This window comes from Acaromyces ingoldii (genome assembly GCF_003144295.1).
Source record: "Acaromyces ingoldii strain MCA 4198 unplaced genomic scaffold FA10scaffold_1, whole genome shotgun sequence".
Classification (NCBI taxonomy): Eukaryota; Fungi; Basidiomycota; class Exobasidiomycetes; order Exobasidiales; family Cryptobasidiaceae; genus Acaromyces; species Acaromyces ingoldii.
The window spans coordinates 893366-906737 of NW_020290247.1; the positions used below are offsets into that span (position 1 = coordinate 893366).

The following is a 13372-nucleotide window of genomic DNA, read 5'->3' on the forward strand; positions in this document are numbered from 1 at the left end:
AGCAAGCCTCTGGACGATGCGTGCAGCAGGCAGGCGAGCGGAGATATTGCAAACCCGAGATCTGGACCGGCGAAGGAGTGTGAATTGTACACAATGTTCGGGAATTATGACAAACAAGCTTTCTTTCTCTTGCTGACAAAAGAGTATAGTGTGCAAAGCAGGTTCGGTCGAGCGCTAGCGGTGCTGAGAAACATTAAGGGTACACGTTGAAGAGAAGGGAAAATCCGGATCCACCTCCTTCCGGCTTGGCAAAAAGTTTGAAAGCAACTGAAACACGCAACATGCGACTTCGCCGACCCAGCCAGACCATCCCACAATTGCTCGAGATACACTCCTACACTGCTACTACTCGTACTACTACACTACTACACGTCCTTCTACCACTACACTACTACACGCCCTTCTACCACTACACTGCTCCCACTGCACAGACAAATTAGCTTCTGCAATACGATTATTTTGGAGGTGGTTCACGATGACCGAGCACGGCTAAAATATTCTCTTCGGGCAACTTGCTCACTAGATTGATTTCGAGGACCGCAGAGCTAGGTCACGTCTAAATTTAGCGGCCGGGCGGGGCAAGATCTGCCTTGAAGGCCAGCTGGCGAGACGCAGAGGCAGAGCAAAGCGCGGAAGCACAAGTTCCTGCTTGGTTACATGCAGCAGTGGTCCGATGGCTGGCAACGCAGGCTAGGGCATTCACCCACTGTCATGCGCTCGACGCCTTGCCGGCTCATTCGCGTCAGGCGACTTTCTGCTGCACAAAGTGGAGGAGGTGTGGATTCAAACCCGAAAAGGGAGAAGAGCTAAGTTGAGATTAGGATGCCTTCGGAAACATTGAATTTCAATGGAAGAAATTGTCGCAGGCTCCAGCCACTAGTCTGGGACAAAGCTCGGTTCCATACGATGGTAGTGTGAGACCGAGGGAAGGTGGGGAATACAGAGTAGAGAGAGAGGTGTATCGCATCACCTCCCTTGAATTTCGACGCTGGCTCGCCTCCCCAACAAGCTGGCACCCTTGGACGGCGGTAGACGGATACCACGACCACATTCATCATCATCACCACTGTCCAACCGGGCAAGTTTGTTACATTACAATATACACGGCGACCTGCACATCGGCAGCGCCGTCCCTGTAGCATCACGACAAGGTGACTTCCTTTCTCGGGTCTGCATCGGCCAGTCCGCCTTGGCCAGCCTCCTCACCTCGTTCGCGGGGATCGGGATCGCTCAAGCCATTGTCGGAGGCCGCGCCTGCTCTTGCAGACGCTCCTGGATTTCTCCCAAATCCTCTTCGGTCCACCGAAACGATGCAGCCGGAGCACTTCTCGGGCGACTGGGATCCGCAGTCATCCAGAAATTCCTTCCACGTCCCAGTCAGCCCTGCACCCACGGGGTACTTGGCCAATCCGTACTGGCAGACGGCGGAAGACTCTCATCGCGACTTTAATGAGATCCTGTCGCGAGATGAGTCGACATGGCAGAGTGAGTGTACTTGTTCGCCTACTCCAAGGGCGCTCAATGAGCGGCCCTGTCGAAGCAAAATGACTGACAGCGAAGCGCCAACAGGCCGCGGGACATTGGAGGATACTGACATCAAGATATATGCGCGGCCCGGGGCTCCCGCGTCGGAACTGCCAATGAGCAAGGGGACCACGTATGTGCCGAAGTCCCGACCAATCGAGCTCCTCGCTTGCATCCACACCTTTAGCTACCGAAACCTGTTTGATACACGGTTCGCCTCGGCCGGTATTCTCCAGCGCTATTCACTACATGACCACCATTTCTACCTCGTCATCCGTGGCATCGGCCCCATCTACTCACCCCGAGACGCTACGGGCGTGCAGACGGTGCGATTTTATGACCACGCGGGTGCAAGACTGCCGATGTGCTACCCTGACACACCCAAAGTCGACATTGTCTACCGATCAGTCAACGACCCAGAAGTGCCGCCGCAGGAGGGCAAAGTTCGAGCGTGGATTCATATGGGCGGCTACAGGCTCGAGTGGGACGAAGCAAAGCAGGCAACAAAGGTCACCTACGTTGCCCACACTAATCTCCAACAAAGCGTCCCACGCTGTGAGTCTCTATTCATCGGCTTTTCACATTTACTGCCTTGGTTCTCACACGCTCTTCACACACAGACATTGGCAATGTGCTCATGTCTGAGCTGCCGCGAGTCACGGCCCGGCTCCGTGGCGCCGTGGAGAATTTCGGGTTTCCACCTTACATTCTCGACATCGAAGTCTGCGTTGTGCAACAGCTCCAGATCCACGATGCAAATACACGGCGGAACGAATTCCGGTGTCATGTGAGGAAGCCTGGCTCCTACCTCATCATCATAGACCGCGAGCGCATGTATCAGAACGGTGAGCTAGCTTTGACATCGCGATTTCCACTTATACATCGCCGCTCACTACCCTTTCACCAGGCATCGTTCCGCCCAAGGCTGAAGGAGAAGGTGCGCACGCAGTCACCTTTTCAGACCTCAATGGCCACTTGGGCGTTACTGTCGCTCCCAAAGGTGTCGGTCAGGAATTTGTATTTGTGAGTCCGTAGACGCTATTGCCCTCATTCTGGCTGCTGGCTAAGATTCCTCTGATAAGGTCATCGAGCCCCGAGACCAAGAGGCGCCACCGGAGTCGTCGAGTGCATGGTGGTGATTGTTTATACCCATTCCCCCGCCTCTCCGTCTCTCTCTTCGTCTATTGCGATCGCTGGCGTGGACTGGCTCGCTCTCTCGCGCTCTCACCCATCCCTCTGTACTCTGCCTGATGCTCTAGTCCGATGCCTCTTTCTGCTCTCAATACATGAAGCGTCGACCTCAAAGTCACGATTTGCTGCTATGATTCACGAGGCCGGGCCGAGAACTTCACCTTCTTTGCTATTGATTTATGACCCGTCTTATATTTATGTTATCTGAACTGATATTATATGCGAATCGCCTCATTTGGGCGCCGGCCTAGAAAACGTGGCCGACGAATGCCGACTTCTCAACCCAGGGGAGGGAGGAACAGGGCCGAGAAGAGGTTGAGACGCCACAATTAAGGCGGTGTCAGAGCTATCCTCTTAACCATCACATTCGACTCCCTCTACTTCCATTTCCGCCTCACGATCTGATCGCCTCTCTTCGTTGGACATCGCACCAACCAATCCTACTCCCTCTAGCACGAAAGCACCCGAGTGCTGCCCTCTAGAGAAGAAAAAAGCGCCAAGATGTCGGCCAAAGATGTGGGTAGCTTCATGATCTTCCGTTTCTGTCATTGAGTAAATTGATACTGACCATCGCTCGAGCCTTCCGTAGTACTACGGCGGTGAGTCTACGCTTCACAGCTGTCGTGGACGCTTGGCTCTTGTTGTTGGTGACGATGAGGACCGGGCCAAGGTTGCATGGAGAGACGAAAAGATCGAAAAGTTCTTGATGGCTTGGTGTGGCGGCGCACGAAGGAGAGGAGGTGGCTGCGATGCAAAGTGGAGTGTAGAGGAAGATGCACTTCGCCGCCTGCCGGACTGCGAGAGATTTGGGAGCCTTCTTCTCTGGTGACTGGATGCTTACAGTAGGGCCCACATTGCACCACACAGGCCAGCAGCAGCAGTACGGAGGTCAACAGTACGGCGGCCAGCAGTACGGCGGCCAGCAGCCTTATGGGGGACAGCAAGGCTACGGCGGTCAGCAGCAGGGCTACTACGTGAGTATATGCGTGGTCCCGGCTGCCAGATTGAAAATGTCTAACCTCTCTGCTCCTTTTCGTTTGCCAGCCTCCTCAACAACCACAGCAAGCATACGGGCAACCTGGCTACTACCAGCAGGCTCCACCCCAGCCCGTCTACGTTCAGCAGCCTCAGCAGAAGGGAGGCGGTGCGGGGGCTGGCGCAGGTTGCTGCGCCTGCTTGGCCGGAGCCTGCCTGTGTTGCTGCGCAGAAGGTGAGTTTTGCTCACATGTTCGTACAAAACTTGGTTCCGCTCATCATGCATCGATTCGCCCACGCAGAGATGTGCCTGGACTGCATGTTCTAGATGCCCTCCTTGCTTATGCACCTCGAGCTTTCTTCCGCCAGCCAGCAAATCTTTCCCGGTGCAGCTCTCTTCTTTCTTCCTTCTCGAGTGATCTCTTCCACCTCCTCCTTCGACAGGGACAGTGTGCTTGACACTCTCCTCTGGGGTAAATCTTTCTTTCGTTGTGGTTTGCAGCGTAGCTCCGTGCTTATATTATTACTACTATCCATTCATACCTATCGTCCTGTCGGTCTATCGCCTCGGTTTGAATTTGTGAGCGCGTGTTGGTGAAATTGTCGCAGTCGTCAGTAGTAGTGGAGGTGATCAACCGACGACCACCAACGGTTTTGGCCTCCCTGCTGCGACCATGACCAACGATGAAAAGAGCAGCAAGGGTGAGGAGGCAGACCCGATCTTGCTCTCGCTGTTCGCGGCACGCTTCATGAGCGTGGCCGAAGCGATGGGCCGGTCGCTCCAGCACACATCCATCTCAACGAATATCAAGGAGCGCCTCGACTTTTCATGCGCCCTCTTCAGCCCCGACGGCTCTCTCGTCGCCAATGCGCCCCACCTGCCTGTCCACTTGGGCAGCATGTCTTTCGCTGTGCGCTACCAGATTGCGCGGCTCTCTGGCGAGGCTCAGGAGCCCGACGACGACGAGCAGGACCGCGGCATCAATCAGGGCGACGTCATCCTGGCCAACCACCCAAGCGCAGGAGGCAGCCACCTGCCGGACATGACGTGCATCACGCCCGTCTTTGACGATGCAGGAAAGAACATCATCTTCTTTACAGCGAGCAGGGGCCATCACGCAGGTGAGTCTTCGGCTTCAAGAGTGCCCGTAGTAGATGTGAACGAAGTCGACAACGACGGCTAATTTGTGCGAATACAGACATTGGAGGGATCCTGCCAGGAAGCATGCCGCCGACGTCCAAGGTCATCTACGAAGAAGGGGCGCAGATCAAGTCTTTCAAGCTCGTTCGAAGGGGTGTCTACGATCGAAAAGGGCTCTTGCGGCACCTTTGCGAGGAGCCTGCCAAATACCCCGGCTGCAGCGGGACAAGGTGCCTGAGAGATGTTGAGTCGGACCTCCAGGCACAGGTCGCTGCCAATCAGAAGGGTATCAACCTCATCCATGGCCTCGTCGCCGAATGGGGGCTCGAAACCGTCCAGGCTGTAAGTCTTTGTTCTGGCTCCATCTCCACGACCCAATCGTTTTGTGTGCAGCTGACGCCCTATGCTCTCGCCAGTACATGGGCCACATCCGCGCCAACGCTGAGCTAGCCGTTCGCAATCTCCTCAAAGAGGTTGCCTCAAGGCAGGGGACCAACGAACTCTGGGCAAGGGATTTCATGGATGATGGTCAGTTCTTTCTTTCCTCCTTCGCCGCTGTTTCCGAAGAGCTGACCTTGCGTCTCGCGACCCGATGTCAGGCTCGCCCATCGAGCTCCGGGTGACTATCGACAAGGACAAGGGATCAGCCGTCTTTGATTTCGAAGGGACTGGACCGGAAGTGTACGGCAACCATAACTGCCCAAAGTCGGTGGTCCACTCGGCCATTATCTACTGCCTCCGAGCGATGGTGGACCTCGACATTCCTCTGAACCAAGGCTGCCTCAACCCCATCGAAGTGCGCATTCCCAAAGGCTGCTTCTTGGACCCCAGCGACACCGCCGCCGTCGTCGGCGGCAATGTCTTGACGAGCCAGCGCATCACCGATGTCGTCCTCAAAGCCTTCCAGGCCTGCGCGGCGAGCCAGGGTGACTGCAACAAGTGAGTCACGTCCTGCGCCTTCCTCTCTTTCGAGGTTATTCTTTAAAGACACTCACACACACACCAATATCGCCAGCCTGACCTTTGGCCTTGGAGGGACCGACGAAAAGGGAAATCACATAGAGGGCTTTGGTTACTATGAGGTCGGTTCGCCACTTCATCCTCTTCGAGTCTTTGCTCATCGCCACTGACTGCTTTGTTCCATCCTGTAGACCATCGCTGGAGGTAGCGGCGCCGGCCCAAGCTGGCAAGGGACGAGTGGCGTCCACAGTAAGTACCGTCTTGCCTCTTTTCTCTTCCTCTCCTACGCTGCACACCACTCATACAAACTGTGCCCCCCCTTCGACTAGCCCACATGACAAACACCCGCATCACTGATCCTGAAATCATGGAGCGGCGCTACCCTGTCGTCCTCCGCGAATTCTCCCTTCGCGACGGCAGTGGCGGCAAGGGAAAGTACGACGGTGGTCGAGGCGTCGTGCGAGACATTGAATTCCTCTCAAAGGAGATTCAGGTCTCGATCCTCTCGGAGCGAAGGGTCTTTGCGCCGTATGGCCTCAATGGGGGCGGCGATGGCCAGAGCGGGCTCAACATCTGGGTGAAGAAGGACGAGTCGGGCGAAGCGGGGGCAGAGAGGAGGATCAACCTGGGAGGCAAGACAACGGTCAAATTCAAGAGGGGCGACCGGATCATTGTCAACACGCCAGGTGGCGGAGGGTGGGGCACGCCCGAGGGCGATGCAAAGCAGCAAAATGATGCAGACAAGACGCACGTCCACATCGACAGACGCCAAGGCTCTCTAGCCGAGCGCGAGGCAGCCTCACTCGGTGCTTGAGCTTCAGTGCAATGTGAACAAATCTCCCTTTATTGACATTCTCGATGTGTGTGTGTGTGTAGCTTTACTCTTCCATTGGCTCCACCTCGCCCACCGTGGCGTTGCCGCCCGGCGCTGTGTCACCGGTACCCGTCGGTGCCTGCGACTGTCTCGGCTCCAGTCTGTGAAGCAAATGGTCAGTTGAGAAAGCTAATTAAATCCGCATGGAGACTGGAGACGCACCGGTTCAACCAGTGCTTGAGATCCTCTCCCTCAACGATCTTGAATTTTTCTGCGTTTCTCGATTCGGGCGACTTGGAGTCTGCGTCTGCGTGTGGGCCAACGATGGACAGGGAAATGGCGTCAAGCTCGAGCTGATGATTTGTGCAAGGAGAGTTGCGTCAGCAAATGGGTATCGCAGAGGACGAGAAGTTGAGAAGAGGAGCAGCACTCACGTCCTTTCCTTGTTGGAGCGTGTCTCTCAATGCGTACAGGCCCTGCAGCACAAGGTCGTCGAGGCTCATTTCTGCAAACGTCTCGTGCCGTCTCTCAAGGAACGTCTTTGCGCTCTGACTCCTGGCACCCAGCGCCATTGCGTAGTACTCGAAGCAGTTGCCCGTCGGGCTGAACTCGTAAAGGTGGGGGCCAGTGCCGTCGACGCCGATGACGAGGAAACCAACACCGTAGGGGCGTTTGCCGTACTGCATCGTGTTGAGCTGGGCACGGTCAGAGAGAGCCGAGATGAGTCGGGACAGGGGAATGGGCCGAGAATAGACGACGCGGCTCGACAGGGACAGCTGGCGCATGTAGTTGGACAGGACGCGGGCATCAGAGGTCAGACCGGCGAAGCCCATACCGACGTGGTTGTCGATGCGGAGCATCTTCTTTTGGTATGAAGCAAGCTCCGAAGGGGCACGTTTCAGTGCGACGAGGATGGCATGCGTCTTGGAGCGAAGTCCGACGACAGCGCTGCCTTGCTTGACTGCCTCGAGGGCATATTCGACCTGGTGCAAGCGTCCCTGGGGAGAGACTTCCAATGTTCGTTTTGACAGTCAGCTTCAGATCTAAGAAAAGGCACAGAATCATTGAGAGAGGCCCATACTCACACACTGTGTTCTCGCTGTCATACGTGTTGCGGAACATTGCGAGACCAGCACCTGTGCTTTGTCGTTGCGCGGTGCTGTGTTGCTGAGATGGAGGGGGGGGGATGGCCCTGGCTTCGCAAAGGCGTCGCGGCTTTCCACACGTGGAGCCTCAACTATCTCCGACTTCCGTGCTCGCTCGCTCGAGCCGACGCGCCTTCTTCCTCCTACCCTTCATCGACTACGCCCTCGCACCACAGAAAGCAACAAGCGATGGCTTTCCTCGGCCCTGCCGTTCGGTGGCCCGATGTTCTTGGGATCAACGCCACGGCTGTGTTCGAGTCGGTGCAGCCTCACCTGCCTGCACCGCTCGCGACGATGGACGCAGACCTGTTCATGTCCCTCTGCCTCTCCTTCACAGTCATTGCACTGATCACCGTTTCGTCGACCATCCTCAAGAGCCGCTCAAAGCACGGCGTACCCGTGTCGGCCTCATCTGCACGGAAGCTTCGAAGAAAGGAGACACCGACTGTGCTGCTCGCCGGTCCCACATCGGTCGGCAAGACGTCGATCTTCAGCGGCCTGGCGCTTGGATGCGTGCCGAGTGCGCACCCGTCGCAGCGCGGTAGCGAGTCGACCGTGTGGCTCTCCCCAACCAAGAAGGTGCACCTCGTCGACACGCCCGGCCATCCGAGACTGAGGGCCCGTGCCGTGCAAGGCTACCTCTCGAGCGTGGATGCCGTCGTGTTTTGCATCGATGCCAAGGAAGCCCTTCGGGGAGGCGCCTCGGCCGGCCTTGCGTCCAAAGACGCCACCGGCGGCTTGACAGAGGCGATAGATCACCTGCACGCTGTCTTGACGTCTCTCGCCCAGTATCGGCTGCGCCAAGGAACTGCGTCTTCGCCTGCGCCGGCCCTCGTCATTGCCCTGACACGTGCAGATCTCTCGCCCCACCTCGCCAACGTCGACCTTTCCTCGTCATCGGAGGAGGACATCAAGCGGAGAAATGCGCTTCTCGCCCGGGCAAGGACCGCCGTTGAGGTGGAGCTGGGACGGAGGCGGGCGGGTATGCGACTGGGCCGCAGCGCCAGTGCCAAGATCGGCGGCATGTCGCAGGTGGCCGGCTCGGGCCAGGCAGATGGTGTCTGGGCATCAATCAAGAAGATCCTGGGTCTTCAGGGACGTGCTTCTGGCAAGGGGTCAGACGGGACAGACGGCGATGATGGCGACGACGAGGAAGAGCCGGCAGACTACATCGACTGGACTCTCCTCGACCGGGGCTCGTCTGCATTCAGCCTCGACAAGCTCGATGCCGACGTCGTGCAGGACGGCAAGGCCCTGGCTGCGTTTGCGAGCGTGGGCAAGGAGAGGGGATGGGAAGAGAGGCCCATCGAGGGGCTAAAGGAGCTCCAAACAACACTGCTCAGCGTGTAGCCCTCGCTCTTTGCGACAGGACAAGCTGTGGATGTGGAAATTGTATTCATTATTGCGAAAAGAGCAGACGACCCACGACGACGGTCAAGAGGGCCGTTGTGACTGACGAGACAAGATTGACGGCATTGTTACTTAAGACATCTCTGCCTGTGATGACCTGCCACTTGCCACTGCTGCCGCTGCCGCCTTTTTTAGCCTGCTCGTGCTTGGGCAGCCTGCCACCGACGAGGACCTGCTTTGAGGCCGTGTTGTACCAGGTGCGCTGCAGCGTCGCACCGAGGAGCGAGTCTATTGTGCTTCCTGCCAAGCCCGCGAGGCTGCCGAGAAAAACAAGCTTGGCGAGGGCCGTCGAGGTGCCGTGAGCCAGCCTCGTCTGACAGGCGGCATTGTCAAAGAAGAGGAGGCTGGCACCGGAAAAGAGGCCGATGAGCGTGCCGCCGGCCAGGGCAGCCACGGTGCCGACGAGTGACTGACCGCCATTCGTGCCGGGGGGCACCTTTGCAAAGGGCGGCAGGATCAGCCTCGGCGAAGTGCGCGAGAGGATGCCGAGCTCAGAGGCGAGCGTGTCGCCCATGCAGCATGCAAAGTGGCCCAGCATAGCCAAGAAGCAGCCCTGGGCCACGGCGCCGGTCCGGTCGCCCAGCCACGGGAACAGCGAGGTGGAGTCGTCGACGAGGAGCAGACACCATCGCTTTCCGGACTGCCATGTGATCGAATGCCGATGGGGTTTCAAAAAGCCCGGCACCAGGGCGGGAGAGACGTCGTCGACGTAGAGCAGACGAAAGAGGACAGACGCGACGACGGCTGTGGCCGAGTTGCAAAACACCTGCCAGGCATCCCTCTGCCCTCCCTGCTTGCTCTTGTGATTTGCCTTTTCCTCTCCCTCGCGCTCCAACTTGGCCTTTGTGGCGGACCCGACCTTTGTGGCGCGGCTGCCGACGAGGTAGAAGAACAGGAGCGTGGTTCCAAACGTTGAGACAGGGTTGGCCAGCGTCAGGTACCCCACAGTGAAAGCCGCAAGGGCGCCAGAGACGGCGAGGCTGCCCTTTCGATAGCCGTGCAGCGAGAGGAGAATGGCAAGCGCAAGCGCGACCGGGTATACCTTTGTCTTTGCCATCCTATCCCCACGTCGTTTGCAGGAAGCCTTCGGATCGCCTGTTCCAGTGAAGGGGTGGAGGCAGGAAGAGCACCAAACCTCGGCCGAGCCCGAAGAGGCTCGTCGAGCGAGAATCGCGTCAGGCTCTATACGCGGAACGCGTCGCGTCTTTTTTGTCAATTAGATATTCGTTTCGGCTCTGCAGGGGCGTTCGTTCGCTGCATCACAACCATCACCACCACTACCGTGTCTCTGTGTTCACTCCGATGCTGGGACGAACAAGCCGCAGGGACGATTCGTCCGCGTTCAGAGCCGTTGGCGCGCCCTTGTCATCCTCAGCCAAGGGCAAGGTGGACCACTTTGCTGCTGTCGAGAGGCGGCTCGTGCCCAGGTCGCAAAGAGCCGGCTCTCCTGCGTCGTCGTCGTCCTCATCCTCGTCGGGCGAGGGAGAGCAAGACGGCGGGGATGATGAAGGTGAAGTAGCGGGCCCGTCGTCATCGCCTGCTTCCTCGTCGGCAAGCGAAACTTTTCGTCTCGGAGATGCAGTCTACACCAAGTCGAACATCGCTCACCCCAACCTTGGCATCCTCACCGACATTTGGCGCCCAGAGCAGGATGACGAAGACGAGGAAGAGGATCAAAATGGCGACGAGACAATTCTCTGCCGCGTCCGCTTCCTCTATTGGCCGCAGGACGTCTCCCAAGTGACCGCCAAGAAGCTCGGAGGACTGATCGAAAAGGATGAGGTCTACTACACCCACACCGCTCCGCGACGACCGGGGAGAAAGACCAAGAACTCGCTGCGGTACGGCCAGGACATTGACGACGGCTTTGAGCGCGGGCCATCGCTGCTGGAAATGACGATCAACGTCGAGTCGATCCTGGGAAAGACTTCAGTATGGGCCTCGCGCGAGGAGTGCGAGGAGGCGCAAAGTGCCAAAGCACCTGCGGAAAGGCAGCTCACCTTCAAACGAAAGAAGTGGAGCACCGACGTCTTTGTCAAGCGGGCCATCGATCCGATTCGGGAAGTCTTTTGGAACGTCGACTGGAGGGCCGTCGAGGGGAGGGGAAGACAATGCGGGAAGTGGGATTTGGCCGAAGGGGATGACGGATCGAAGGTCCGGAAAGCGGCGGGGGACAGCGACACCTTCTCGCCGCTCGAGACGCCAGGCAAGAACGCAAACGAATGGGCGCTGATCTTGACTCGCGAATTTGGCATCAGACGTGTCGACAGCGATGAGCCGAAGAGACGGAGGAAGCGGGATCCAGTCATAGACACGCCCAGCAAGAGAAGAGGGCCGACGAAGACCAAGCTCAAAGCAGGCAAGCAGACGCGCCGATCTCTCTCTCCGGCTTCAGACAGCGACAGCGAGAGTAGTCTCAGCGAACTGGACGGTGACGATGGAGGTCAGGATGCCTTTACGTTGGATTCGTCCGACCACGGGTCTGACTCGGACGACTCAACGGCCATCACCTCTGAGGAGGAGGATGGTGAGACTGACGATGGGGGCGAGTTCGAGGACGGGGACTCGGACGAAGATGGTGGCGATTATCTGTCAACGAAGAGAAAGCGAACAAGGGGACCTACAACGCCGAGGAAGCGGCGTGTCGTCCTTGCTGATTCGTCGCCCGTCAAGGCCTATGCGACGCCGCGGTCTCGGGCGAGGATTCTTGGTCTGAAGCGCGCCACGGCATCGGCCGTCTCGCTCCCCGCCCAAGCGCCCAAGATGACATCGCTCTCTCTTGATGAGCTGAGGTCCATGTCTGCACAGGACCGTGCAAAGCGGCTTCTCCACGTCGGCGCCACGCCAGAGGCGCTGCCGTGCAGAGAAGAGCAGTACGATGAAGTGCTTGCGTGCGTTGAGGATGCTGTCGAAGAAGGCATTGGCGGCTGCCTTTACGTGTCGGGCGTTCCAGGCACGGGCAAGACGGCAACGGTGCGAGAGGTGATTCGATCGTTGCAAGGCAGAGCAGAGCGTGACGAATGCAACCCGTTTACGTTTGTCGAGATCAATGGTATGAAGCTGCCCGACGCCGAAGCCGCATACAGCCTGCTCTGGTCAGCCCTCAGTGGTGGAGAACGCGTTGGACCAAAAACGGCTCTCAAACAGCTTTCGGCTCACTTTGGTTCCGGCGCATCTTCCTCTCTGGCAAAGGGCGGTCGGCGAAAGGGAACGAATGGATCCGCCTTTGAGTCGGGAGCAGGCGGACCGGCGAGGGCCGCGACCGTGGTCCTGATGGATGAGCTGGACCAGCTCGTCACGACGCGCCAAGACGTCATGTACAACATGTTCAATTGGCCCAACACGCCTGGATCTCGTCTCATTGTCGTTGCCGTTGCCAACACGATGGATCTGCCGGAGAGGGTTCTCAATCCCAAGGTCGCGTCCAGGCTGGGCATGACGAGAATCACTTTCATGCCCTATACAGATCGCCAGCTTGTGGAAATTGTTGAGAGCCGGCTTGGCTTTACATTCGACCAGGAGCAGAGCGAGGCTAACGGCGAAAACGACCGAGCCAAGTTGGTAGTACGTGGCTGCAAAGACGTTTTCACCCGTGACGCCCTCACGTACGTCTCGAAGCGCGTCTCAAATGTGTCGGGCGACGCGCGCAGGATGCTCGATGTGTGCCGACGCTCCGTCGAGCTGGTCCAGCAGCAGGGACCGGCTGACCGCAGCGTGTCAATCGGCGATGTGCGGAAAGTTCTCGACGCAATGGTCAAGACTGGAAAGGTGTCGCACATTGTCTCGCTCTCTCTGCATGCCAAGATCTTGCTCCGAAGCCTGCTGAGCTGCGTCAGAAAAACAGGCCTGACCGAAGCCGCATGGGGCGACGTAGTTGCGCATCACAATATTCTCTGCAGAATGCAGGCCATTCACGGTTCGCACAGCGGCTCCGCCAGCCAGAACAATGGCTTCTCTGTTCAGGACCTGTCTAGACCACTGGCCAGCCTTTGCGGCCTTGGTCTCGTCGTATGCGTCGGTGGCGGATTCAACCCCGGCAAGCTAGGAATTCACTCTAAGCTCCTTTTGGCCTGTCAGGAAGACGAGATCCGGCTTGCACTCGAACAAGATAAGGATGACCGGATTCGAAGGATGCTTTAGTTACTCTCAAATATACCATCATCGTATCGCACCTCATTGTCATACTCTATGAATTTATTTGTATTACGCCTC

General features: G+C 57.7%; 7 protein-coding genes across 7 annotated transcripts; 5 read left to right on the forward strand and 2 right to left on the reverse strand.

Annotated features, from left to right (window-relative positions):
• The first annotated feature begins 872 nt into the window (after window positions 1–872).
• Window positions 873–2805, forward strand: FA10DRAFT_298408 (Bet v1-like protein). Its single transcript, XM_025524593.1, has 5 exons — window positions 873–1485; window positions 1570–2079; window positions 2145–2369; window positions 2432–2547; window positions 2607–2805. Exons 1-5 carry the CDS (start codon window positions 1311–1313, stop codon window positions 2661–2663), a joined length of 1083 nt encoding a protein of 360 aa, XP_025380156.1. The 5' UTR covers window positions 873–1310; the 3' UTR covers window positions 2664–2805.
• Window positions 2806–3376: 571 nt separating this feature from the next.
• FA10DRAFT_11044 (hypothetical protein) lies at window positions 3377–4257 on the forward strand. Its single transcript, XM_025517866.1, has 2 exons — window positions 3377–3925; window positions 3993–4257. The coding sequence occupies exons 1-2, from the start codon at window positions 3489–3491 to the stop codon at window positions 4147–4149; spliced, it is 594 nt and encodes a 197-aa protein (XP_025380157.1). The 5' UTR covers window positions 3377–3488; the 3' UTR covers window positions 4150–4257.
• A 107-nt stretch (window positions 4258–4364) lies between these two features.
• FA10DRAFT_226732 (Hydantoinase B/oxoprolinase) lies at window positions 4365–6605 on the forward strand (the record flags this gene model as incomplete). Its single annotated transcript, XM_025518699.1, has 7 exons — window positions 4365–4812; window positions 4890–5173; window positions 5248–5359; window positions 5431–5770; window positions 5847–5913; window positions 5983–6040; window positions 6121–6605. 7 exons carry the CDS (start codon window positions 4365–4367, stop codon window positions 6603–6605), a joined length of 1794 nt encoding a protein of 597 aa, XP_025380158.1.
• A 46-nt stretch (window positions 6606–6651) lies between these two features.
• On the reverse strand, window positions 6652–7772 carry FA10DRAFT_263692 (N-terminal nucleophile aminohydrolase). The gene is made up of 4 exons (XM_025520326.1): window positions 7691–7772; window positions 7040–7614; window positions 6828–6958; window positions 6652–6766 (listed from the first exon to the last, which is right to left on the reverse strand). The coding sequence occupies exons 1-4, from the start codon at window positions 7725–7727 to the stop codon at window positions 6670–6672; spliced, it is 840 nt and encodes a 279-aa protein (XP_025380159.1). The 5' UTR covers window positions 7728–7772; the 3' UTR covers window positions 6652–6669.
• A 114-nt stretch (window positions 7773–7886) lies between these two features.
• On the forward strand, window positions 7887–9176 carry FA10DRAFT_263693 (hypothetical protein). Its single transcript, XM_025520327.1, has one exon. The coding sequence runs from the start codon at window positions 7940–7942 to the stop codon at window positions 9098–9100; it is 1161 nt and encodes a 386-aa protein (XP_025380160.1). The 5' UTR covers window positions 7887–7939; the 3' UTR covers window positions 9101–9176.
• FA10DRAFT_273710 (hypothetical protein) lies at window positions 9150–10269 on the reverse strand (the record flags this gene model as incomplete). Its single annotated transcript, XM_025523180.1, has 1 exon — window positions 9150–10269. The coding sequence occupies exon 1, from the start codon at window positions 10215–10217 to the stop codon at window positions 9150–9152; it is 1068 nt and encodes a 355-aa protein (XP_025380161.1). The 5' UTR covers window positions 10218–10269.
• Window positions 10270–10420: 151 nt separating this feature from the next.
• Window positions 10421–13370, forward strand: FA10DRAFT_298413 (P-loop containing nucleoside triphosphate hydrolase protein). The gene has a single exon (XM_025524594.1). The coding sequence runs from the start codon at window positions 10463–10465 to the stop codon at window positions 13298–13300; it is 2838 nt and encodes a 945-aa protein (XP_025380162.1). The 5' UTR covers window positions 10421–10462; the 3' UTR covers window positions 13301–13370.
• The last annotated feature ends 2 nt before the right edge of the window (window positions 13371–13372 follow it).

Coding starts and splice junctions, on each gene's coding strand:
- FA10DRAFT_298408 (XM_025524593.1), top strand. CDS start 1,311: ATGCAGCCGGAGCACTTCTCGGGCGACTGGGATCCGCAGTCATCCAGA. Junction 2,370..2,431: donor CGAGCGCATGTATCAGAACG/GTGAGCTAGCTT, acceptor CCCTTTCACCAG/GCATCGTTCCGCCCAAGGCT. Junction 2,548..2,606: donor TCGGTCAGGAATTTGTATTT/GTGAGTCCGTAG, acceptor TCCTCTGATAAG/GTCATCGAGCCCCGAGACCA.
- FA10DRAFT_11044 (XM_025517866.1), top strand. CDS start 3,489: ATGCACTTCGCCGCCTGCCGGACTGCGAGAGATTTGGGAGCCTTCTTC. Junction 3,926..3,992: donor CCTGTGTTGCTGCGCAGAAG/GTGAGTTTTGCT, acceptor TCGCCCACGCAG/AGATGTGCCTGGACTGCATG.
- FA10DRAFT_263692 (XM_025520326.1), bottom strand. CDS start 7,727: ATGTTCCGCAACACGTATGACAGCGAGAACACAGTGT. Junction 6,959..7,039: donor CGCTCCAACAAGGAAAGGAC/GTGAGTGCTGCT, acceptor ACAAATCATCAG/CTCGAGCTTGACGCCATTTC. Junction 6,767..6,827: donor CTCAAGCACTGGTTGAACCG/GTGCGTCTCCAG, acceptor TTTGCTTCACAG/ACTGGAGCCGAGACAGTCGC.
- FA10DRAFT_263693 (XM_025520327.1), top strand. CDS start 7,940: ATGGCTTTCCTCGGCCCTGCCGTTCGGTGGCCCGATGTTCTTGGGATC.
- FA10DRAFT_298413 (XM_025524594.1), top strand. CDS start 10,463: ATGCTGGGACGAACAAGCCGCAGGGACGATTCGTCCGCGTTCAGAGCC.